The sequence below is a fragment of the Varroa destructor genome, unplaced genomic scaffold (assembly GCF_002443255.2).
Source record: "Varroa destructor unplaced genomic scaffold, Vdes_3.0 BEIS01000005.1, whole genome shotgun sequence".
Lineage (NCBI taxonomy): Eukaryota > Metazoa > Arthropoda > Arachnida > Mesostigmata > Varroidae > Varroa > Varroa destructor.
Window position 1 is genome coordinate 16,394,267 of NW_019211458.1, and position 26,902 is coordinate 16,421,168.

The 26,902-nt window shown below is 42.7% G+C and overlaps 1 protein-coding gene across 6 annotated transcripts in view; it reads right to left on the reverse strand.

Annotated features, from left to right (window-relative positions):
* Positions 1–26,902, reverse strand: part of LOC111251205 (irregular chiasm C-roughest protein-like) — a 55,981-nt gene that overhangs the window by 11,626 nt on the left and 17,453 nt on the right. For 4 of the 6 annotated variants that reach the window (XM_086991864.1, XM_086991865.1, XM_086991861.1 and 1 more), the window contains exons 2-9: positions 17,481–17,564; positions 7,852–8,036; positions 7,342–7,516; positions 6,893–7,003; positions 4,292–4,498; positions 3,959–4,120; positions 3,546–3,683; positions 963–1,253 (exon numbers count right to left, since the gene is read on the reverse strand). In XM_086991864.1, the coding sequence (XP_086847990.1) occupies positions 963–1,253; positions 3,546–3,683; positions 3,959–4,120; positions 4,292–4,498; positions 6,893–7,003; positions 7,342–7,516; positions 7,852–8,036; positions 17,481–17,564 (1,353 nt within the window). The remainder of the gene's footprint in view (positions 1–962; positions 1,254–3,545; positions 3,684–3,958; positions 4,121–4,291; positions 4,499–6,892; positions 7,004–7,341; positions 7,517–7,851; positions 8,037–17,480; positions 17,565–26,902) is intronic. The other 2 variants (XM_086991866.1, XM_086991863.1) reach the window with 2 other exon arrangements.

A 26,902-nucleotide genomic window follows, 5' to 3' on the forward strand; every position in this document is an offset into this window, starting at 1 on the left:
TCACGTCTGCAAAGCGTATGGCGTCTTAAGCTTTCATAAAAAAAGTTTACCGGAATAAAGAAAATGCATATGTACCGCACCTGACTCAAACTGTGCAGAAGTCCACGCTTTTTGGCTGTCCTGCATGTTTACACAGTCGCTTTGATACGAGAACACGTATTTAGTTATCTTTATTCTGTGATACGGCTGTTCTTATACAAATGCACTGTACAGTGAACAAAGGATCGCGTACGGCCATATGTAATGCCGGAAGCCTATTCTGAAGCTTGCAAGCACTACATTTTGGCAGTAAGCTCCATAAATTAGAGAAAAAAAAATCGTTATTTTTGGGCCGCCTTCGTGATTATCAATCACAATATAATTAAGGTCCCTCTAGCGGCCGCCACTGTAATACAGGGTCAAAGGATAAAAATATTGAATCCGATCTGGACAATTGTGCAGCTTCATGATTGCTAAGGAACTGCACCGGAATAAAATCTTAAAAAAAAACCCTTGATATTTTCTTTTAGGAGTTGCTATCTTCCCGAGGCTGCCTAAAAACTATTACACGATGAAAGAAAAAGTGGACCGTGCTCTACAAGTCATTAGAAAAGTTCCGACATATGGAAATATCGAACTCACAAGAACCTTTGTTAACCATCTTTTTTATGCGTGGAAACTTTATCAATTTATTTACTTGCTGTCAAGCCCAGCGGAAAAAACAATTCGACAATGATCGAATATCTCTACCTAATATTTTGATCTGAACACTTATTTTTCTTATATGAATAACTCAGTTTGCTTTATTTGTCCTCGTAAATACGGCTAGAAGGAAGTAGATATCAGTAAATAAAAAAAAACCTCATTTAGTAGTTTGCGACGGATGAAGTCACTGGTCTAATTAAAAGTCGAAGGTGTTGAGTCTTATCAAGGCGAATATTTGCATTACGTAAGAGATGTGAATTTTGGTCTTGAGCACTTACGCTTTATCCGTAGAAAGAGCGCAGGCGACACGCCGGACCCTTGGCCATTCGCAGCTTCACACGTATAGTTACCGGCATGTCCATGGCTGACGTTGCGTATGTGAAGACGATTTCGACGTGCGCTCACACCAGAACCTAATGTGGCCGAAAGTTTGTGCTCATTGTGTTTCCAGATGAGCGGGCCAAACGGTGCTGGGTTAGCGTCGACAAGGCACAATATTGAGATATCACTGCCCTCCGTTATTGACCCTTGGCCCGGTGCATCAAGTTGAACGCGTACCACGGGACGGTCTGTGGAAAGAAGATACGAACCGTACGCTAACGCTATGGACCGAGCAACCCAGTTTCACGTGTTTTAATGATTTTTGATATGGTAGTTTGAGGGGTAGAGAGCAGAAGCTGGCTCTGTAGTTAAAGTAGAATTGGGGCAAGGAAAACGATATCCAGTACCAACTTTGTTCCTAACCAAACGAAATCTACCCTTGTTCTAAGCGTTGATAAATTTGCGTCCTGGTCATAAATCTATCTTGCCTATGTCTGTCTTTATATGTTCAGTTATAATAGACAAGTCTAGTACAAGCATTAAAACTGCTAGGCAAGGTATGAATCATAGGAACTCATCTAGGATGCTCCGCTCTCAAAAAGGGATCTATATGAATCGATTTAGATCGTCTCCTGAAAGCGATATGCTGTAGTAGCGCCTATTCAATTTATACAAATAGATCCGCTCATCTTGTACTCGTCGACTAATAACATATGCACACACGATTACACTAATGTACATATATACATACATTTGGTATACACACTTCGTCTAGTAAGATAGGCTGACTTAAATAGAACCATTTCTGCCAACGTCCGTCACCTTTCCCTAACACGACTAGTTGTTCTATAGACCTTTTCTGACTGATTGCTCTCTTTTCGTAGATGAAGCGTCCAGCACATCCGTCTAACGTCTCGTTATCCTTTCAGTAATACAAAATACGCTCGTGCTTACATGTGATGCTTACAAAAAAGCACATACGCTTAAGTTATCTCTGACACATATATGCAACGTTGTTCTTTAAAAAAAAAAGAGGGCTGGCGCTGATTTTGTCTTGCGCGAGTCTCCACAAAGTAACTTCCCATCCAAACACTTGCTTGGCCGTCGCTTCTGCCGCCACTGTTACTACTGTCGTTGCAGAAAGACAAAAAAGCAGTTCCGCTGGAGCTAAAATACATTCCAGACAACGAGCGTCATCGTGCCCCCCCCCCCCCCCTCACCCTAATCGATTTCATGCTCATTCCGTCTTAGCGGCTAGTCACGCTCAGACACTTCTTCGTTAACATAGCCACTACAATACAAAGGAAAAGGCAAAAAGGACGCTGCGTCTCACTTTATTGGAGCGTGGAAGCAGTCCGCCGGCGCCAGCGCCGTAACTCGCCCACTGCCTAGCTAGCCCAATGTGCCGAGTTCCGAGCAAACAGAACGACCCTCATGGAGATGGAGGAAAAGGAGAACTAAAATAAGCTCATCCATTTTCAAGTAAAGCACCTCGTCTTCGTGGCTGCTTTTCCATCCATGAAGTGAGTGCGTGGTTGAAACAACCTCGACTTACAGGGTCGTATGTTGTACGGAGAAAATAATTGGCAGAAAAAAGAAGCATGAATCGCCCTGAACAAGATCTAAGAATAGGGATTTAACTAAACTTGAGAAAAGCCAAAACGGATCAGGTCGAGCCGTTTACCAGCCTCAAGTTGATTATGTCCTGTTTTCACAGGTGCATCGAAATGGCCATATATTATAGGACAAATTTGCTACTTTCGTTGTTTTTTTCCGATTTCGAATTTCGAGAAGCCAGCCGAACGTTGAGCTTCTATCCATTCGAATATGTTGCTAGAGCCCAGAAAATAGGCAAGTAAAATGCTTCTTGGAGTAGATAAATCTTATGGAATTGAACAGGTTATTTCCAGCTGTAGATCGACGGGGCGGGTTGAAGCCAAATCTGCGGACGGTACCGTTGATCCCGTTGTTTTCGAGTCAAACAAAGTGTGTCTTGCATCAGCCTCTCCAAAAGAAAAATCCCAAAGAAGTTTCTTAGCTAGTTTCGGATAAAGCGAGACACTGCTGATCTTTCCTGCCTTCCCTGATAATAGTAAGATTTGACTATTGGTTGCATTATTGTTGATTCGCTCATTTTATCTCTAGGGGAAGCAACAATTACTGTCAGCGTCCAGGGCTAAGGGGAACAATCATTTCAACGTAAGCGCATTGAAATACTTAATATTATCTAGTCTCGGATATTCTAGAGCTTGATACTCTAGATGTTCTAGAGCCCGCGCTTCTATTATTCGCTTATTTCTGTTATTACAGGCGTACTTACACGGAACAGTTAGCAAAGTTCGCTCGAAAGCTTTCGCCGTTAGTATCGTTTCTCATAGGTAAGGTCAGCATGCACGCAGATTTTTTTCCGAAAAACTCTGAACTTGGTTAAGGAGTGCTCTGATAGTCTACTTGACATGCACAATAGTGCTAAGAACGCTCCTAGTCATTAAGTTATGGAAGCAGTTAGTGACTGAATTGCGTTAAGTTAGATAACTTACAGTGCACATTTAGGTCCCATTGGTCTTCTCGTACCCCAAGCACAGACATGCGAGGGTTCTCTGCACGACATACCAAGCTCTGTCCATTGTCTTCTGCTCGAGGCTGAAATCGGACCACGGAAGTCGTCAAATTTCCATCTGAAAAATAATATAAACGGTTTTGATCGGATGCCTTAGAATAACCCCATATGTCGCGTTTGCTGCGCTCGATCTTCGAAGTGATCCTCGTCAGCAGGATTTTTGAACGTTTCAGAGCTATTTTGTTAAACTTTTAAGCGTACATTTCAACTGCTGACAGCGTCCTCTAGAGCGATTATGACTGTAGTACACAGGCAACTCCTGTAGATTAGCAAGCGGGTCGTGGTTATATGACAAGCAAAGGTTAGCCGTCCTAGTCGAGTGGTGCAACTTACCCATACTCGTGTGCTCAAAGTCCTGCTCAAGATTAATGCCATTCTTCCACCAAGACACCTTAGCAGGCGGGACACTACCCCACACTTCACATATAATTTCGGCATGGTAGCCACTACTTAGCGCGGCATCACTTCGACGAATTTGGACAAGGAGCGGTGATACTGACAATAGAAGAATATAGATTTCATCAATAATTCTATCACGAAACTCATCCTATCATTATAAGCCAAGATTGGGCCTTAGCTTCCTCCTTGTCTATTAGCTATTCCATTGCGAACTTATTGCGAAACTATCTACTGTTAAGAACTTAGTAGATAATGATAAATACTTACGATTGAGCTCAAGCCGCAACTGGGTCGTGTGGTAAGTGATCTCGTCATTGGCAGATTCACAGATGAACTCAGCGAGGTGATGCTCGCGCTGAAGTGGATGTAAAGTGAGGATCGAAGCGGTTGTGTCACCAATACGAGACGTACGAACGTTGCCCTCGATTTCGCCGGTGCCTCCTCGCTTCCATGTTACACTGGGAGCTGGTTTGCCTATTAGATCCAAACCACATATATTCAAGTACATTTTAAATAAAACAAACAGATCCCAACTCAGATCTGCATACACTGTTTCGTCATTCATTAGTAGCACTATAGTGGATCACGTTCCTATACGACTGAAACTCTATCATACGGATATACTACTGCTATGACTTTTATATACGATGGGCCACATGTCATTAAATTGTCTGTCGCATTCTCCACGATATCCATATACCGTGTGTGTAATAGGACTGAACATGTGGGTGATACCACACACACTTTTCGACCATCCAACGCACTACGAATTGTACTAACTCTTTTATATTTTGCAGTAATGAAAAGTACAATGAAAAGTAGAAAAGCATTTTTCAGAGCAGTGATATAATAGGGACAAAGAACGCTCTCCTTCATCTTCTTGATTGGCAATCAGCTACGTTCACTGATAGTTGTTTAGTCTTTCAGATCTCCACTAAAAGACGGGGAACGAAAGCAGCAATTTTGTAGAAATTTGTCAGGGATTGGCAATCCTCAAAGCAGTCAGGCACACCCAGACACACACAGATGCACACGTGGCAGATCATGGAATAATCGTTCTACTCTACATTTCTTCACGCTTCAGCTACCACTGCGAGAAAAGGAGGCAAGGAATCGCCAAACCTGCTGTTGCCGCTCCGGCTGCTGTTACGGCTTCTGTAACGGACGTTATCTGGTCTCGCTTAAAGCTCCATACCAGCTGTGGGGGTGATCTGCTATACTCTATCGATCCTTTTTTTCCTATACATATATATACACACACAAATGCCTGAATACTAGATATACCAGCTAGAAATGAGGATGCATGTTCGGCGACAACGAACTAGCATTGACTAACTTGGCTTAGCAAGCAGCAGGTATACGGGTTTGGGAAACCTAGATGCCATCAGCAAGCGGCAGCTGGCATTCAGTCTGTCCCGTTGCTGATGTGTGCTATTGCTATATTCGGGCGGCAAATACCAGCGCTGGCAGCCTAACCTATGCGGTTGTACTTATACCCATATGTTCTTTTACTGATGTGTCTGTAGAGGCATAAGGGGCATAAGGTTCTATGCATGTATAGCAGACTACAATCTACTCGAATATTCACTATGCGGTCCGATTCGGAGTCGACTGGCTTACCATTCACAGTTATATTGCCAAGGGAAAGCTTGTCGCGGATCCTGGAGGAGAAGGCAATTAGACCATTATAACAAGAGCAATATCTAATACGGTATCGTCAGAGTTTCAGCTGCGCATACACTTAGATATGACCGTGTCGCTGGAATTGGGTAATGCGGTCATGACGACACCCGCTTCGCGAAATATCTACATGACGCAGAATATTAAGCAACGCAAACACTCCAATCTTGATACTCGCGTACGCGGAGTACGCGCAATTTAGGGGGAAAAAAGTTAAAAAAATCGCGAGAAAATTATGTCTTCCAGAAAACGTGAGGGATAAGAAAATATAAGATGTGACAGAGAATCGCTATCCGCTTATGATTCCATAAGCTGAGGCAGCCTAGAACGCTTGCTGCTAGAGTCTTGGGCGCTTTTCGGGATAGTCTGAAGATTTTAGCTACATTCGACAGTTTTTAGAAGATTTGGTACTGAAGCATCCGCCGAGCGCTATGTGCCACTAGAAGTGCAAATAATTTATGCAAGATCCAAACCACGTTAAAGATTCGGGTAGAGTTTGGGGACCTCTTTGTCTTATACTAAACCGCGTTTCCGACATCGTCACAGTCGACCCTTCTTGCTGTTTCTTACAGACCCGTTTTTTCTTGTTCAGAAGAATCATGCTGCCGAAATTCGCCAAATCTCGGCTCGTGATTATTCTTAATTCCATCATTGACTCCGAGAATAATCAAGTTGAGCGATACTGATAATGGGCACATTTGTTCTTCTTTACGCCGTCGACATGCTCGTACAAACGTCATTCACTACTGGGCTTCTATATAAGTCTCAGCGCGTAAAGGACAAAGGAACATTGGGATCTCATAAGGGGCTTGTTTTAACAGTCGTCGTGTGCTAAGGACGGATCAACTCAAGTAGCCAAAACAAGTGGTTGTGGGAGAATCTGAATGGAAGTAACTGCCCAGAAAAAGGCGGAGATTACAGTAGATGAAGAGCTTATAGGTGCCTGCACTTTTGACCTTATCTAACGAATAAAATGAGGCCGCAGAGTCGGCGGAGAGCTTCTACTGGCCTAATACGTTTGGTAAGAGTACATCTTTTATGATGAACTAGTTACACCGTTACAGAACAACATAGGGAATATTAAGTGCATAGATCTATAATTTTAGCAGCATCTTGAAATATGTAACTCATCAAGAATTATTATTGTATTAAACCTTATTTTTAAACGTGTCCACTGAATTCCCTTACCTCCTTTGACTTTACAGACGAGGACAAGCTTGGACGTTTCATTCAGGGGTCCAAGGCTTGTCTGAACTTCCTCCCCAGTTTCCGTGTAAATGTGTGGAGGTAACGGGGGTACTGCAAGTTATAGTTTTATTTTTATTTTGCTATAAGTTTGTTTCGGTCGTCGTATCACTCAGTGTCACAATTACGATAAAACTACTTGTTACTTATGCTGAAAGTAATTAATGGCTTAGTTATTTTATCTGACAGAGTTACCAGATAGAAATGTGTTTTTTTTTTTGGAAACCGGACACTTATTTGTTAGCGCTGTATCTTTTTTTGAACAGAAATGGCGTCCACCAAAAATCAGAACTGTATCATTAATTAATAGCGGAATCCTATTTTGGTGTCATTAACATAACGTGCGTTAAGCACTATTGCCTCATGTCTGATTGTTTCAGTTTGCTACCTACCGACAACTTGTAGCTGGACGGTTCCATTTCGTATACTGCCATCTTTGAAGTGCACCTGGCAGATGTACGCACCCGCATCCGAGTGTTCTAGTCGAATTAGCTTTAACGAGTACGGATATGATAATAAGCTGAAGTAGGCTCGAGATGTCCACTTCTCTGATGCCCAACGCAGAACCTATGTGACAAGCAAGCAGAAGTGAACGGAAGGACAAAGTTGACCGACTGCTATTGTACACATAATGCTGCTACACATAAATATAGAGATCTGTCTCGGTATAATAAACTTCGTAGAAGCGTTTGACACCAACCTGAAGACAGCGCCAAATTTAAACATAAGCAAGCTGATATAATTACGATAACCTTTGATTTACAACGATTTCACCTAAGTTTATTGATTTTCTAAACAGGTCTGCGTCTCAAATGTCTTTTCAACGACATCGGTCGTCGTTTCATCGACTGGAAAAACGCGTTTTTCTACAAATGCATCCTAAAATACCATAGATGTTTTACCTGATTCGAAGAAGTGAGATCGATGGTATAGAAAGGGTTGACCGCAAACGATCTGCCCGGTCTTTGGTGAAACCACCAGACCTTGAGTACGTTGCCCGTCTTATTGAACGATGGCTGATCCGTCACACACGGTAAATCTGTTTGATGACCTTCTTCTACGACTATACGTGTTATTGCAGTACTACCTGTAGAAGAAAAGTTCAAATAGCAATAAGTAAATTATTGGCTTCGAATTTTTCCTGATTTAGGTTTGCTCCTAACTTTATCATCGGCATTGCTCCTGCTTAACGATTCTGTGTGTGACATAAATGAATGGCTTGCAGCTTCGACACGTGTTTTTAAGAAACATACGTGCCAGCTAAAACGAGGTCACTAATATCTCTCGTTGTGCAGGGACGTGAAACAACGTACACTCTTGGAGAGCGTGCTTATTTATGCGTACTATACACTGATTAACGTAAGATAACGCTATAACATATGCAAATGAGGGAATAGTGAACGAGAAACGATGTTTGCACCTAGAAGGTTAGGTCAATCAAAACTGATACTAGCTTATCTCCAGTCTATTCATTTATAATCATCGTAGCTAATTAGTAGTGGCTACGGAGTAAAAATATAATCATATATAGGTATGATAAATTTGACAGTAATGAATATAATTTTTTTTTAAATTTAAAGAATCTTGATATCTTGATCCTTTAATCGTGTTTTTTTCACGAGGCCTATTGCCTACCATAAGAAGGTACAATATAGTCCTAGCCGGACAAGTGAGCAGCACAAACGAAAGTCGAATTGGTGTAAATTGGCGACTACGTTTATAAACGTCTCATTTGTGGGCCTTCTTCACTGTGTTCGTTCTGCGACCGCAGCCCAGCGAGGCGTCAGAGGTTTGGCCGAAGAACGGGCAGGTGTCAAGAGTCAAATTCCTTCAATAGTTTGCTAAGGTCAATTTCAATTAGAGTAGGTCTTTTTGCTCATGCGAGCGCGTCACCTGGATTACGTACTAATTAGAAGCTCTCTTTTCATAATACTGCCGGGGATAATATTAATGTAAACAGTAACTGTCTCTTCGAAGCCAGCACGTTAGCTAGCGTAGTCTGAAGGACGGCAGGTCGAAATGTCGCCACCAACAAACGACGTCAACGGGCGAACCATGGATTAATAGAATCTAACCAACCCGTCTATAGAGCCCATAGCTGTCCTTTTAGTCGGTTGAAAACATTGACGCATGCACGTAGCAAGACACGAATTTTCATACAGTTTTGTTAAAACATGTTCCCGAACTCATGTTTTAAGCACTGACGCTCTCCCAAAGCTGGGCCGGAACTAGTCTAGGGTTCTCGGAACATCTAGATTTGTACTTGGTAATACCAATTCTTCGAATATGAAGCAGTCACTTTACCTAAACGAGCTGCGTTAGCGGATAGTAAACTCCGTCATTCACTATCCGCGTTCATATTAAGCACAACACTTTGAGCTATGAAAAAAAAACACTAACACTAACACTAACACTAACATTTGCCAAAACACACCGATTTCCTTAAAACGACGTCACACAGGGGTTTGTCCCTATAACCGACGATGAAGCAGATAAACAGCTTCTAATTTTTTTCCTACTTAGAGGGCATGAGGATAGCTACTCAAGTCAAAAATACTACACAAGAGGCATAAACACTCCTGTCACGGTTAACTACTCGTGGCTTGCAGAAAGTAAAGGTTTGTCGGTCTTGGCACAGTATAGATTTATTGTTGAGGGTTCACGGCAGGCGAGAGTAGACAGTTCCACAAATGATACAGGCTGCTTTTTGTGATCTTTGCCTTTCCGCCAGCGATGTATATTCATGGCTTCCTGTAAACTGCAGCCTCGTATTGTTGGCTTTCCAGCGCTTGATACAATTTCGTATTTGTTTGCGTACAAGGACGGAATCCGTATCGAGAGCAAGGCAGGGTTAGGTTCCATGCAGCACTTGTAACAGTGAAGAGGAGAAGGGATGCGGAGAAGAAGCTGGAACGAAAAGACGTACCGCAAGGTAGCCCCCCGGGGGGCTTACCGTTAACTTCGCAGAAGGACTCGTCCGTTCGATATGTACAACAACGGCACCGTACCAACCATCTCGGTGAAGAACAGCATCTTTCGTTTTTACATCTCAGCACCGGGAGAATGTCTGAGCTTGTTTTAAGAAATCCGCTTCCTGTTCCATTGGCATTATGCATATTTTTCGCGAGTACGCTGCTTCCTTAGCAGGCACAGACTCGTACATACACAAAGAAATACGGTACTCGATATAAAGGTTACGATCGAGCATAAAGTACTGAGTACTTCTTCAGGTGACGAGATGTTTGCTTTTGACAGTTCTGTGAAATTTGTCCATGAGGTGATTAAAAAAAACTGTCCTTCAATTTGATCCCAGAGATAATCATTGGCGACACACGCTAGAATAGAAGAGAACACAAAAGGCAGTTATTCTTCAATGAGGTCCAGTATTCAAGATGAATCGGCTCAACAAAAGCTTCAAGTTGCAGTGCAAAAAGAACACAGACCTTTAGAAACAATATTCTCATCCTCGTTAGATTACATAGGATTCTGTGTAGAAGTTTTATAGATGTTTCTTATATTTAACATTCTTTATTCGTACAAATCGTGTGGTATCTATGCATAGCTATTGGTGCTTCAGGCTCCGCCCTAAGTCTTTCCCAACCAAAGACTTGGTTGTCTAAAGCACCGTATTTCCCGTATCAATATTCTAGATTGGACTGAATTATAAAGTAGCGATCTGCAAGTACTCATCCAACCGCAGACAGACTCTTATCATATCAGTTACTGACGGGCTTTCGCCCATATACCATATATAGAGCTAGGTAAAATACGTACTGCTATGTAAAGCTGAAGCTTTATGCAGAATAGAGGGAGTGTTTACTCCAGAAACCCAAGTAAACGTAGCATATAGACATAGCCATTTTCGCTCGCCCTAACCGACTCATTTAAACGTTTCGAGTTTTATGTCCGGTGTTGCCATCAAGCGTTGCTTCAAACTGCTAGCTTGAAACGTAGTGCATCTATGTTTAGATTCGGGCCTAAACTACTACCTATCCGTGACTTTAATAGGAGTACATGTTACCGCTATGGAATCATGGGAACAAGACGTTTGTTTGTATGTAGTGTATTTCGAATTTGAAAAACCGAGAAGATACGAGTCACTAGTCTACAACCAACATATAAGGCCGATCGATACGATCAAAACATCGGCTAATTCATTCATTTATCGGTTCAACTTCTCGAGCCCTTTACGTCCGTCCATTTATTAAATGCAACGGTCACACGGGTCTGGATCCCTACCAAGGCACAACGCGTCGATAATAAGCGATAACTGATAATAATTAAATCTGTTCTTGATTCAGCATTATAACTTATTGGCCGAATCGTTGACTCTCCGCCGGTCGATAACTTCGATTTCTATTAAGTTTCGACTCCAAGCCTAATGATTACCTTTTCCTCTTTGCTAAAGGTGACATTTAATTTCACGCCCGTGTCTCTGAAGATATCTCAAATCTGTAGATGGATTCATCGTGTGACCATAAATTTTTATTTATTATCCGTACCAACGTATTCAAGCATTGCATCGTTATCCGTCGCGTGCGAGACCATGTCGTAGAGACAACAACAGCATATTGCTGGTCTTAGTGTCAAAGGAATAGGGGATCACGAGGACAGAGTACAAGGAGAAAAGCGTTTTCTACGAGATAAACAGCAGCGATCTTCCGAACTGCGTACGCCTGTCCTCATCTCTTGTTTTCAATAACCGTTTCAGTTCCTCATTGCACACTGAAATCGTCCGTTGTCACTACGCAAAGTTGCCTATACTCACACGATCGCCTGATTGACCTCTACATCCGTCGGCGCTGCTCGATAACATGGCATGGTAAACAGTCAAGATAAAAGCTGAGTCTGACTCAATCGCGGAGGACCTCGTGTGAGCTGCCATGCTCCTTAGCTATCCAGCCTGACCCCAGCATCAGCCGATCGTCCGAGGAAACACTTTCTTTATTTCCATTGATTTGTAGTTTTGGTTCGAAATGGTTGCTGTGTGTGAGGTAGGCAAACTGAAACCACTAAAACAGCGTAATCTGCTTGAACACGGGAAACAAAGCATGGGCTGGCACCGATCGGCTAGTTGAGATCAATACGTTTAGATGTATTCTTCACAGAAACAGGTGGCTTAGAGAACAATCAGCCTGCAAAACAAGCAAGCTGCTTATAGGACTCACCGAGCCGAATAGGACCAATTGTGCGGTGGGTATTGCTATATATGTATATTGTATATACGACCAAGCGTCTTTCCGCTTAGTATGGTCTCTGTACACTGCAGTGGTGGAAAATTACTGCCAGAATTGATTGCGTCTTTCATCGTGGTAGCTGGACTTGTGGCATTTAGTTAAGAATAATGGTGACCCATGTGGGCTTGATATACTTAGATCAACTGTTTAATGTAACATTACTTCTAATCGATACCATCGTATGCCAATCCGTGTACGAAGCGTTCAATACGTCTGTAAAAGCCATATATTGTGTTTGGCATTAAGCATTAAAGATATTGCACAGTAGCTATAGGCCACGCGCTTATCACCGTACGTAATAAGCGAAACGACAGAATGTTATAAGATTGGCTTCACAGTTTTTAGCTCAAAGAGACGATGCTTAGAGAGTTATTACTAACGTGAAGGCAATACTAGCATTCTTAGAGAAACTAGACTTCGAGGGGCGGGGCAGGAATAAGTGAGGCCCAACGTCGTATACAATATGCCAAGTTATTGCAATTGTTCGTCAAAACTATTTTTCTCAGGATACGAAAACTGAAACGGGAGGGTTGTTTCAGTTTGGATAAAACGTCAATCAAGTTAGGCGAGAAAGAAATGCAATTTTCAACACCAGGACGAAGCAACTCAACCTGACGCAGGAACCTGATATTGTATCTGTGATTTATCCTAAAAGGGGAACGGGGGCTGTAATACTGGTCGCTTGTAGATGGAGCGATGCACTTCGGCGTCGACACAGGGGCGAACATAACCCATCGGACGACTGGTTGAAGTGCCAGAGGATGGCCTATTTACGTAAAATAGGAAATGTTACTTTATATGATACACCTGACAGTGAATTCATTATGCAGATTGATTTGTCAATATGTTTACTTGTGTCTGAATGGTTTCCATAATAGTTGGATTCCATTCCGTAGGCAGACGTTCTTAGATCAGTTTGTAGTATCGGTTTGAAATACCCAGTATTCAAATGGTGATTTAAGAGAACATTTCGTCTAGAGGAGAAAAACTGAGGACGGAGAACAACGACAACTCCATGAGATGCGGCCATATTTCCCTGAATCTTTCGATACATTAGTACAAAAGCTATATACATATAAGTGAAATAGACCGACATAGTAGTTATACAAAATAATCTCAGATCACGAACAAGCTGCTAATGCTACTTTCATACTGGGTTTTTCTGTTGAGCGAGGTTTGCTCGCACGACCTAATCAGACTCAGACAAGGAAAACACTGATATATACTTGGTGCTTTTTGTCTGATGGATCAGCAACTGTCTATTTAATTGAATGACCCCTTATTAGTACGCTGAATTGTTCTGAAGCGTCGATAACATAATAACAAACAGCTGTCACCAGATACCTGATCCATTCCTCAGCTTGATACCTTCTACACCTATATCATACATATATACAGCCATACAGAAAGTTATCTGGTTGCTTATCTATTCGCTAAACTCATCGCAAGTTTCCTATCAGTCGAGTGCAGCTGGCCACTTCGTCACCTTTTTCTCTACCCGAATCCTTTTCTAATTCGGCTAATACATGACGGTAGTGGCCAATTTACTAACAAACAATCTTCATGCCTACTAGCTGCTCTTAAGGCCTCTTTACACTGGGCCCAAAACAGTTATCGATGCTGGGGGAGGACCTGCTGGTCCTTTCATCCTTGCGGCCAGATTGATCAATTAACAGTGCAAGCGAACCAAGGAAACATACAGGAGTCTGTACACTGACGCAAAGCGATGCAACGGATACCATGGAAGGAAGCACGATCAACTCAACAGATTGTGGATTACTATGGAACGGGTCATCCACAGTAGAAATTTAGGTTGGCAGGGGGGTTTTCAGCTGATTAGCGTCAGTAGCTAAGTTGAAGCGAATTGCTTTATTAGATTACCAACAATCACCGATATCAACGTCGAGGCTCGTTTAGAGCCACGGTATGCGTATTGCAGGCCAGCTATTTCGGCGCCTGCCGATTTATTGGTGGATCTCAAATAGGTTACTGTTTCGTTATATACATACATATATATATATATATATATATATATATATATATATATATAGGATAGATAAAAGTCATTCAGTTTGCAGTACCTTAGCAAACACTCCACCTTTCCGTCACCGCCCAGAAGTTCTAAAGCAATGATAGCATATTTAGTATTTTTCAGCTCACGGATTACTTAGTTTTCGCATTTGAACACAATTCTTTTGAGATTAAGCTTTGAGTGCCTATTATGCTTCTTGGACGCATCCGCTATCATTGACCTCGTTCATGAACAAAGCGAACAAACAACGAGACACACTTGGCTCTCGTCTTTAAGCACACCTTCAAGATTTCCTACTCCTGCAGCTGCCCTATCCTATCCTAACTTCAGAGCCCCAGAAAGGTATCCTGACTGGCTGGGCGCTGCCGATAGTTACCGATAGTAATATCCACCCACGCCGACACGCACAATCTCGCAGTCTCCTTTTGCAAATACGAAAAGAGATAGTCAAAAGGAGTGGCAGAGAGCAGATTACATCAGATCCTAACTGGGCACATTTCTTCTTTACCCAACTGTGTTAGTTAAACAGCGAACCGCCACTGCACACTAATCTACGCTTCGGCCTCGGGAAGAGGAGTTGGTGGACAGGAAAGGCCCGCAAAGAAGAAGGACAATGGACGGGAGCAAACGTAGGGGGAAATCGGCTAACTCGGTTGGCGCGCATGGACCAATCAGCTGCATATCCGCTGGCGACGGGTCGCAAGGCGGTCTGGGCAGAGAACAGACGCATCAAGAAGGCAAAAAGGAGGAAGAGGTGACGCTTCCCCAGTGATAACGATTTTGGGCAAACGAACAAGGAAAAAGACCGATGCTACTGATTCCACCCAATCGGAACTAACTGATTGCCAGGAAGATAAGTTTCTTAGACGCACTAACAGACTGTCAGGCTGTGAGGTTTTCTGGAAACGAACGTAAAAACGTAGAAACAAGGAAACCGGAATGTTCCTAGAAGATATCTTTCTGGGCTGCCGGGTGGCGAATGAGCCATAGTGAGCAGTCAATGTACGAATATGGGTTTGCCTTTATTACATAGATTTGATGATTTTTCGAAGCTAGCTCAAAGAGTGTTATTGCTATGATCATTTGAGACGAACAATATCGGTTACTCCTAAAAACAATTCATTGATAACAAGCAATCTTCAAGGTAAAATAATGTGTTCGCATCTATCGACCCGCTTCGTGTCGATTGCCTACTGAGCGGTCGCACAACTAACGATCATTCGTGAATTGTCAAAGACCCAAGACTAGCCAATGTAACTTGCCGAAGTTGGAACGCGCTTGCCACATTCTTCCGTTAGTTCCCATTCTTGTTATGTAGTGGGCCCGCTATATTCCTAATACGCGATCTATTGAAGTTACGTGCCTATAGTTACACGGTAAACAAAAGCGAAAAATGGCATTGCTGCCCTTCCTTTTCGAAATGCTGAGGCGAACGGGTCATAGGCGGGAAGAATCAAATGAAACTGGGTGAGGGGAGTAGAAAACGAAAAACGATGTGCGTTGGAAGATGGACGCTCGGCGTATGAGAGGGTCTTGATCTCGACGGCAATGGCAGCGTTGCGACGTGGCCGACAATCGGCAGCGGCGTTGGCGGAATAGCGGCCTAAAAAGAGAAAGGAGCTCGGTTTGATGGGAATTGGAAGGCGAACGTCCGGGATAAGAAATGGAAGCGGGGGCCGCAGCGTTGAAAAATTGTGGACGATTATCGCATCTCTTCAGAAGAGTAGCGGTAGTGGCGACAGGAGAGGGCAGGACACTGCCACCTCTCGATTTTTTCATGACCGGGTCAGAGACCGTCGAAAGTTGTAGAGCGGCCGAGACCGAGTGGCACACCGAACGAAGACGGGACGAGACCTAAGGCGAACAGAACCCTATGAACAAAATGGGCAAGGAGTGCAAAGGCTGCAGAAGCGGTTCGTCGAGTAAATGATACTTCTTCCTTTGCGTCCTTCCTCTTTTGAATCGCGAGAATCGGGTCAGGTGCTAAAGGGTGGAGATACCTCGACGGTCGAGCATAGGGGGCCACAAGTATTATGGGAGGCCATTCTGATTCTTCTTTGTAGTTCAACTATCTTCTGCACAACTGTTACTATAAAGGATAACGAAAACAATGGGGAAAAAAAGGTGCAGAATCTCAAGCTAACTGAGAAATGGATGACCGCGCTCAGTCAAAGTAATGGTAGCTGCAGTAGTAGATGTATCTAGGCGTAATTGTGCAGATTTCAACGAAAGCTGGAAGTCGGAGGGGAAGCAAAGATAACGAACTCATTAAATGATCCAACCAAGCCGTTGCTGACGACGAATGGAAGAGGAGCGTTAGCAACAAACCTCTTTATCCTCCATGATCTAATCGTTGTTCCAAAAGCAATGCTTGGGAAAGATGCCGAGAGTTATCATAGTACATCTGTACAAGAATCTAAAATAGAAAAAGGCGTCTGAGACTTGCCCCTCTCAATATTTGTTGATATCTTTATTGGCGGCATTCAAAAACAAGCGCGACATATATATATATATATATATATATACATATATGTCTTTGCGTAAATGGCTGCACAAACGTATTCGACATGCCGGAGCCTTTATATTATATAGTACGCACTTATACAGGTTAAAAGCTAGTCGAAGTTACTTTACCTTAGACGATATAAAATCCGCAACTTCTAAACACCTGCGATCTCCGTTAAATTTTGTTTTTTTCATCGTTTTACCCATTTTGCTTAGTCTAACACACTGCTATGCTAACGATTACAATGGACTGGTTCTCGTAATAGATTTCTGCTCAATCAGTGTCGAAAGTGTTATATAATGGCAGTTTTTAATGTATATCACTAGACATATGTATTATACACTGTAATATAATGTTGCACGACATTTTTAAAACCATTTAGACTGGCTATTTGTTCTCTGCCAGCAGAAGAGACAGAAGACACTGGGCTTGGTCAGAAAAAAAAACGCCATATTGTCAACTTTATCATAGCCAAACTTATTTAGATCTTGGAGCTAATTTACTTTATTTTGACAATGTGCTGATCATAAACAATACTGGAAAGAACGTAGGCTCTGCTTATCAAGCAAACAAAGAAGCTTAGCTCTCTCGTATGCTGAAATCGTGTCTCGATGAGACGCTGGAAAAAGGAACGATGCGATCAAGGTCTCTACAAATTCAGTTTTCAATTAGTATGTAATTATATTTCCGCTTGGAGGAATGAAGTGTATACGTGCTGCTGGAAAAAATGAGGTGGAAATGTTGTGAAAAAGATACCTGGAGTTCCAACGGACCCATGTAAGATCACTCCTGAAGGCGCAAATCCGACTATTCTCCTATATTTATTGTTAGTTAGCCATTCTGAAATCAAGGGAAATAAACAGATTAGGGTAGAATATTAGCATTAGTTTCTTTGCCAAAGGGCAGAAAAGCTTCATCTTCACCCTTTCCACGGTGTTTTCTAAACACACTTTTCTGTGAAGTCTAATATTTTCTGTTAGGTCATGTTGCATCTCTGAGCTTTTAGTGTTTGACCGAATCTTGCGGCGAAGCAGTTGTCGAACCCTACAGATCGCTAGGCTTCAGCATTTGTTAGAAATCAGATATGGTTGAATGTGGATAGTGATCTTAAGGGCGTATCAGACGCCTGTGACGTTAGAAGCGCCACTGCATGCCATCGTTAACCAAAGGCGTAAATACATTGGATTAACACTACCACTAGTACGTATTGACTACAGCAATTGACACAAGTTCAATTGCGTCAAACGCGAATGAATATGCCGACAACAAGCGTCATCTAGCTAAAGAATAATTCGCTAAATTGAAACAGGCTATTATTTGAAACAGCGGAGATGTTTTTCATCGTCATCAACAATGCGCATTAGCTAATCTATCTCTAGAGAGATTGCGATTCATTGAACTAATACTTATTAGTCATATTCTTATCTTTATAATTAACGTCGACCAATGTTTACATCCTGTCGGCAAACCTTGTCGTTTCTATACGATGCTATCGCTGTACTGTAAACAGTATCCAAATTTGTCATAGACTGTACGATGGCATTTTCTCCTTCTGTATTGGTTGGCCTATGCGACTACGCTCGCCACCGAACCGCTATAGCACTCTCCCATGCGCGCGTTTCACACATGATAATCAAACAAAATCTACTCACATCGGAGTGTCTCCTTTTTTGTTGCACGCTAGTATGAACGAATGAATCGAATCCCCTGAGCGACGATGCTTCAAAACGGAAATCGAGCGTCGACAGAGAGATTGCGATGCCGTCCCGGTCAATGCCTCGAACGTATGGCAACAACAGCGCCACCTGCCCCTTCCTTTGACCGTGGCCATCGACGAAGCGCCTAACTGATGCTTAGGGAACAGCGAAAAAGGCGAGTGACTCTAGCTGGGTCAGATGTTAGTCAACGAGCGGCGTGTAGTATACTTTTGTCTGTCGCGCAAGGGGTCACACGGGGGCCTCCGGCCCTACCGCCGTCTGCATGGTGTGGAGCAGAGCCACGCGAAGCGCGTTACGCCGAAAGAGTCGGACAAGAAAACTCCCTCATTCATCACCATCGTCACTTAGCAACAGAGATGCTATCGAGGCCTAGGCTCTAAACAATTTCAATTTGTTCCTTTCGGACTACCCCGTCCCCGTACTCAATACGGCTAACGGCTAATGTCTGAACTGACAAACCGAAAAGCACCGCTGCCAGCAACCGCTTATTCAACGACAGGCGGATATGCTATCGATGCGGTAGTCGCTAAAAGAATGACACTTATATAGGAAATATATCGCGCGTGGATACGAATAGGTAACTGACTAATACAAAAGTTTAGCGTCTACGCTATATAGTAGTGCTAGTTGCTCTTAGATGAATATATCCGCAAGACTATACGAATATTTTTTAGGCCAGTATACAAGCATGCTTTCAGTTTTATACAAAAAAAAAGATAAAAGTAACGTTTTCAGGGTAGAATTTGCTTAGTTCAGGCTGTTTAGAGAAGAAAAGGTCGCCATTACTTTGCAAATAATTGCTTTTTAAACACGGCCGATCCCGCGACTGCCTGGCATAACGTTCAGTTTCAAGGTTAACAAGACATAGGCTAGGTAATACGGATTAACAACCCAAGCGTGGAAAGCACCTGTCAGTACAATTTACTATTACTACTATGGAACTATTACATATATATACACGATAATTTTGTAGTGGTATATAATATCATATGTAAATATTATTACTGGATTTGTGACATTGAAGTCATCTAGCTAAAAAAAATAGTGAAGACTTTTTTGACAGGTCAACGTATAGGCATGTGTATATTTATGACATACACGCCCAGCAAATATGTACGTTCGTAGGAATGACGGACAACGTGTGCCGGGTGTGTCTATGGGAGAATTTCGCACTAAATAATGGACTGGTGCATCATAAATATTCGTCGCCTCGACGATAAACCGATAGTTTTGCGTCGTAAGTTGCGTAAAGTACGCAGTGCGGCTGAACTCGTTAAAGCCTAAAAGCTTTAGTGACATCTGCTAACGCACGAACGGCTAGCTCTATGAAACGTATTTTTCGCTCCCGAAAATTACGCACAGACGTATTTTTTATTTGTCTGCTTCGCCATCTCTCTTCATCTGAAGTTTTGCCCTCTCACTTTGCAAAGCCCTGTGTCTACCTCTGCGACTATACTCCATGCGACGTCCGTGGTGGCGAAATTTCGTCGGATAACACCTAAAAGCATTTTTATTTTTACGACTGCTTTTTTCGTCATAGGGGGCTAGTTTGTTTGGCTCGAGTAAAAGGAGCGGGGCAGTGTTGCCCTTCGATCGGTTTGCTCCTCGTTGAAGTCCCTCAGTAGTTTCAAGAAAAGATCCCTTTCTTTAATGTGATTCTCCCGTAACTTTCTCGCCCCTTCCTTTCGAGGTCCTGGACGCGACGCGACGCGCCAGCCAAAGCCAACGAACACGAAGCCGACATTATCGCTGGCCTGCAAGAGTGGCTTGTACTGGGATGCACAAAAAGCCAGGGCTCGCCAAGGCCCTCGGGAGCATGGACACGATGAAAGCAAAAAGGCAGTGGTAGTGTCCGCAGAGACCATCCCTTCCGCCAGTCAGATCTCGGTCCTGTGTATGGCGCGAAGCTCTTGTCCAGATATAACAGCATACCAGAGTCTCGCTTATCCCCTGTTGCGTCCCTACCCTATTTCTCTCTTAAAACTCGTGAGTCACAACCATCTAAGTACTACCGTTCGCCTGCCTGCCAGGACACCCTTGTTGGGAGTGACTAAGGGACCAGGTACCCGCCAATAGCTTTGTAGATCTGACGGCAGCTTAATGCTTTATCTAAGCTTAAGTTTTTAGAGATGCTATGATCTGCTATATCTCATACCATTAGGTTTGGCAAGGGAAATATTGCTTAAACTATATATATATATATATATATATATTGAATTGGTTGCATTCAAGCAGGAAGTATTGTTACGCAAATAGCACCTCTTTTGTGGAATCCTCTTTACAAAAAAGTAGTCTTGGAATTATCGTATTGTTATGGGAGCTTGCCGATAGCTTGGTTAACGCAGACTGCCAGCTTGCTGAAATTGAGGTTATAAGAGGATTCTGCATAGCACGCGCTCACCAGTTGCTACTTTCCAAACCAGGTACTATTGAAAGCTATTAGAAGGAGTCAGTGCTTGAACATTAATAATGAAGTGCTAGTGTCAAACTGAATTAGGTCGGACAGTGTTTTCAAGCTATTTGTTTAAGTGTTCTTTTTATAAAGCTCTTAGCAATAAGAACCCCCGGGACTTGAACTTCGCCATTTTCAAGTTTGTAGGCTAACCTCGTTCTTTAAAAAAGACTCTAATATTTAAAAAACAAACTATAACGGCGCACTCAATAGGTGTTTCTAGCTCGTGCAGGATCGAGTAGTAATTTACGTTAAAATTTTTGAATGTGCCTTACTGAAGTACATACATCGTGTATAATTTACTTAACCGCACCTCATCATCAAAATTTGATAGAATCTTCGGGATTCTGTGTTAATAAGTTTAGTGTTCTCTCATTATAGATAAACTACGGGTAAACTGCCTATCCTAATGTCTTGATTGTGAAACATCTAGATATTTTGCAAGGTTCGCAGACAATCTGTCAGCACTCAGAGTATGATTAACTGTCTGATACATTGGCTACCTGATTCGTGCTCTCTCGTTATCTTATTTATTTATTTACGGCACATTCTAAATTGATGTTGCTTTCGTCCGTTCACTTCCCGTCCTCAGAACGTTAAGTACCTCGAATTTTACATCGCTTACCATAGCTGTTAAACATTATTTCCAAGGCAAAACGAAGTGTGCCTATGGCCTTTTTAGAGCATAAATTATCTCACGTGGCTTCAAGTTTAGTAGGCAAACATCGTCGCGCCATCACGGGGCATGTTGTCTCGCTGGGTTCAAACTAACATAATGTAATATATTCTGTAATATATTGAAAGCTAAATATCTTTACGTAGCACACTGATTTAAGAAACTAGCGTCCACGCAGTAGTTTAGTTACATAGCTCGGTAAGTCACTGTCCGAAGGGTCCGCAGGCCCACAGCGGTCTATGGAATAGCTCCGGTACGCTGTCGGCTGGTATCGCTGACCACTGCATATTATGTACATTGTTGAAATAAATGAATGTAAAATCTGCATCGGTTCTCCTTCTGTCCGTCCGTCCAGTCGATGTGAAAGGGAGGAAGAACAACGAGAAAGGTAGGGCTTAAGCCGGGTTTGCCTGTTCAGCCGGGCGGACGTTTGCGATCCGCCGCCATTCGGCTACCTTCATTCGTTTTACTCGAGAATCCAATAAAACGTCACGTGTTTTTTTCGTCCACCTCTCTTTCCCATTTTTCGTCGAATGATTCCATCGTTGCGGAGACGACAGCACCAGCGACGGCCAATAAGAGAAAGGCATATATAACGCTAAAAAATAACCGGCGCTTGGACTAATTTCGGGAAGGTGGCTCGCGGCATCGAAGCACTAAGCGAGCTACTGAAGAAACAGGCGCACGATTCTAAGGCAAAGTGAACGTCCATGTAGGGAGGGAGACATCCTCCACTGACGTTTTCTTCTCCATCATCGCCATTGCCATCATCATCGGTTCCGACAAGATGAGCCAAGTAACCATATTTCAAATTCTCATGTCGGTCCTGTATCCTCCGTGCCGTTTGCTCTCTTATGAGCAGTTACTATGACTGGTACCAAAATGGAGTAGCTGTCGCCTGTGGTACTCAACTCCCGTAGGACTGTGCCTAGTAGCGCTACTGACATCGTCGGTGCTCCGCAGATAGTCACCGCAAATAAGTTCATTTATAAGTGATATATGGCCACAGGTGGGAGACAAGGAAGAGCGTGGAGCGACCGAGACGCTACGCTCCGGGAGTGGGTCGATAGACTCGTCGGTCAAAAGGACCTCACTCGTTCGAATGTGTAGCTGTTGGAAGCGGAAGGAACATAGAAAGTGGGTCATTACATATAAGGGCTACATGTATGTATATGCTATATATGGGGACTGCAAGGCAAAGCTGGGTGGAAAACGGAGGACGTAACCCCTCGTCTCGGCTGTCGTCTTCTTTCGTCGTGGTGCAGCTGCTACTGTTGGTCGTTGACTCTGATCGCTTTAGTGGCGGGACGACGGTAGCAAAGGAAGCAGCGGGGGAAACGGGACAAAAAGGAAAGGAAAAAAGGTTAAAAAGAGAGGAATAGTTATGCATAGTAGAATACATGAAACGGGAGAGGAAATTAGATGTTGGCTAGAGAGTTGTATGTGTTCAGGGAACATGCGGACTTATATAGTGGAACACCAGCAAAAAGGAGAGCATGGGTGAGTTGAGCACCCGACGAAAGGTCTCGCAGGAGAAAGATATAAAGATTGTGCCTGTCGCTACGATTATGTCACTAAAATGGGAACTTATTTTAAGAAACTCTCTGAGAATTTGATTTAGATATGCATTACAGGCAACTGCTGGTTTAGTAGGACGACAAAGATGAAGAAGAAAAACACAGGATTCAATCAGAAAATCAACGATCTGGTAAAGACGGGATACTGTCATTTTTCGAACTCCTAATGCATTAATTAGATGCGAGCGTTGGAACATATTACGTTGCGGTACAGTTCTAAACAAAGCTTAGTTGGACAACCAAGTGATCTGAGTATGAAATAAGTCCCGCTGCTCAACTGTTAGCAGAAGGATCAAAAAACATATTATTTTTACAGATTTAATTTAGATTACAGATTTTGATAAAACTACCAGTTATTCGATTTTCGCAGGGCATAGTCAACGAAACAATCAACTATGGCACGAATGAGCAAAGTAAAAATTATCGAATTTCGCCCTTGTGAATATCCTTGTCAGTCCCCTCTACCACCCGCCGCAAGTCTGTGACTATAAAGCCTTATCATATGACCATTACTCAAAGGTCACTGAAGTCAGCATTATCAGGATATATGGACGCCCGTTGCGTATCGTCCTTTTGCAACTTACAATCGTCATATTGATCACAATTCGAAGGTCGCGAAGTCATATTGTTGCTGTTGCTGTTATTTCTACGATCTGGTTTAGAAAGAAAAAGGCAAATTAGGTATTTGAAAAATTTTGAATTTTAAAAATTACTGTATGACGGCTTCCTGGGGAAGGGATAAAACAGTTTCTTTCATATTTTTTGTTTACGAACTCTAACAGCGCCCCCTTAATATTTGAGTGAAATAAACACGAGTAATCGTAATAGCAAAGCTAGAAATATCAGGCAGAATTGAAACATAAAATCAAATTTGTATATCTTACCCGCTAGCAGACGAATTGATTTTAGTTGCGTCCAGCGCTTACTTCAGGTAATGCGTCTTTTAGCTAGTATTGAACTCAGTAAGATGGGCAATTATAATACTGCGAACTAAAAACGCGGCATCAATCCAAATTACGAGTTTCTCATGTTGAATGGCTAAGATAATTTCCGTTGACACTGTTCACACAGATACCGTTATATCATAAGTATGCTTCGATGTATAGATTAGATCTTCTTTATCGTTTTTTATCGTAGAAGTGCATGTTGGTACGAATTGTCCGCTGAAACGGCTGAAATTTTTATCGATCCCTTAGTACTTGCAATGTACTATAAACAATAATCCTCATAAAAAAATGTCCCTTTATCCAATATTTTGTTGCGGGACCTTTTAACTAGCCGAAAGTAGACGAAGTAAGTGAAGATAGGAATCGCGATAGCAATTCAGAAATTATCAATGAGCTTCAGTGGTTTTCATTCCAGAGTTGTGAGATAGTAGCAAATCGAAAGACATCTTTCTGGGTCACTTGCGAGAATGGCTGTAGGAACTACAAACGGTGAACGAACGTCACACGGTTATGGACCATCGTGGAGAAACTTTCTCCCTCCGTGACCCCTTATGTCATATAAAAGATTTGAGTATGTCCCGTGATGGCTCGCCGACTGGATGGATGCCGCCGATAAATGGAGAGTACGGCTAGTACATTTTTCATTTGTTCTGTAATAATTACTATTAAATGTTTACATAGCGATCCAAGTACACAGAAGGTGGAGTAAAAATTAAGGCGGACCATTTTGCAATAACAGATGCAAACTAACTCTAGTTAAGTAATCGAGAATTTAGTTGCCTGTCCTATAGTCGACGAGCGCTGATGTACATCAAAACGGAAATTTCTCGGTATTCGCACGTTCATTGGTGGCTATGAGGAACTCACGGACTCTAGTTATTCCTGGCAACTGGCTGTCGGAACACTATGTTCAGGAATGGCCCCGGAAGAATGAACACGGCTTGATTAGCCTGATTGGTCAATGATAGGTGGGGTAAGTAAACAATCGACCTGGGGTGCTGAAGGCTTCTGATAGCGGCGCGGTAGAAGATCAACTCTAAGTCCGATAGCGAATGCTGGGGTCTTTACTGTTAGCAACATTTGCATAAATAACCACACAAAGTGCATAGCAGGGCGCACGAACATGCATCCGCTACACAGCAGTCATTATTACAAAGGAGAACAGTTTTTTTTTATAAATTCCTTTTATCATTATTTGCTATAGCGTCTTATTGCAAATAGTCTTTCCAATTAATACACAAAGCTATAAATTACTGCTTCAGCTACAAACATTTTCCATCGGGACGAACGTTTCTACTAATGCCTAAGTCAGACCACTTACTTTTACCAATGCAGCGAAATAGTAGTATAGCCCTTGTTTAAACATAACTCATACTTAACCTGCCTTATGTGCTAGTCGACCTGCAGTCCGGGCAGTTGTTACTTTTTGTGGAGCACAAAAGTCTCCATGTAAGCCTCTATACTAAAACGTAAAGCAATCAAACGTCATCAAACACGCAGTAAAGCTGCATTTCAAGCCCGTGCTTTTCATCAGCTGAAGATCCTTATAAACGTCTAAGCTTTTGAAGCCCACACTGCAACTGTTGACTTCGCGTCCTTGAGACCAATGTTATACGCCTCGTCGATATCTACACGGCCACGACACATAACGAAGTTATAGAGTTTCAGTAACTACGACGAAAATAGCTCTACTCAAATTTATCAGTGTAGCCGTATTGTGCGGCATACATAGAGAATCAATATCCTGCGCCAAATGAACGCTTGGGCAGTAAGAGCCTCAAACACACACATGGTTTGCATTATTATTTAATCAAGTTATGCATTTTTAGTACCTTGTTATGTTACGAATGAGTTAGTTCGCACGTGATTGTGTGTGAGATTCGTGCAAATTGTGACTCTTGTTATCATCTTGTACGTTTTGTGTGTAAATTATGGCGCGACGCTTGAATTGACTTCTAAAATTATGAAACATTGAGGGTACAGCAAAAGCGAATGACAGGAGCGCTACTGACCTCGGTGTTCACCTTCATGGTTAGTCTTGTCCAACTTCTTCTTCCCAAATAGATTTTTTGCTTATTTAAATTTCTAACTTTTTAATAACAGTAATGGTAAAAGCCCCTCAAGCCCATAGACTGCACTGTGAACAGCTATTCATTTGAGATAGCCCAACTCTAACAGATGTCTCCAGTGTTTTGACCGTTCGTGCATATGTCATCATGGTCATTTCACCACCCCCATTCATCTATAGCGTCATCCTATTTTAGACCCATCCGTTGCCCTCATTATGGTTCAAGGGATGGGCTAGCACCCGATCGAGTAATGGACAGTGTGCTCCGGTTCGCTTAGGTAGCTATAGCTGCCCTTTTGCCGCAGCCATCGCTAGATCTGATTACTCCTGCTCCGATCACCTTGACCGTGGGTACAGGAGATCTCTCGTGATTAACCACGATTAGCAGCACCCAGCCAAGCCCACACGTCACCCCACATTTCTACTAATGAAAATTACGTTTCTCCCCTTTACACTCACGAACTAAAGAACAAATAAACGCTGTTAAAGAACTGTCAATACCAGTATTAGCAGGGATAAAGGCCGGCAGGGTCGCCGTGCGTCCATACGGACGCGCCTACCAACAGGCCGACAAGAGCCATCGCTATCATTGTAGCTGTCATCATTGAGAAGTAATCAAGGTGGGCCGTTGCGGCCCAGCACGGCCCAACCCACCTTTTCACCTCCTGTTAAAGTATCCAACAATGCCCCCGTGTTAACGGGCACTCTCTGTCACGCTGCCCCACCGACAGGAATATCGG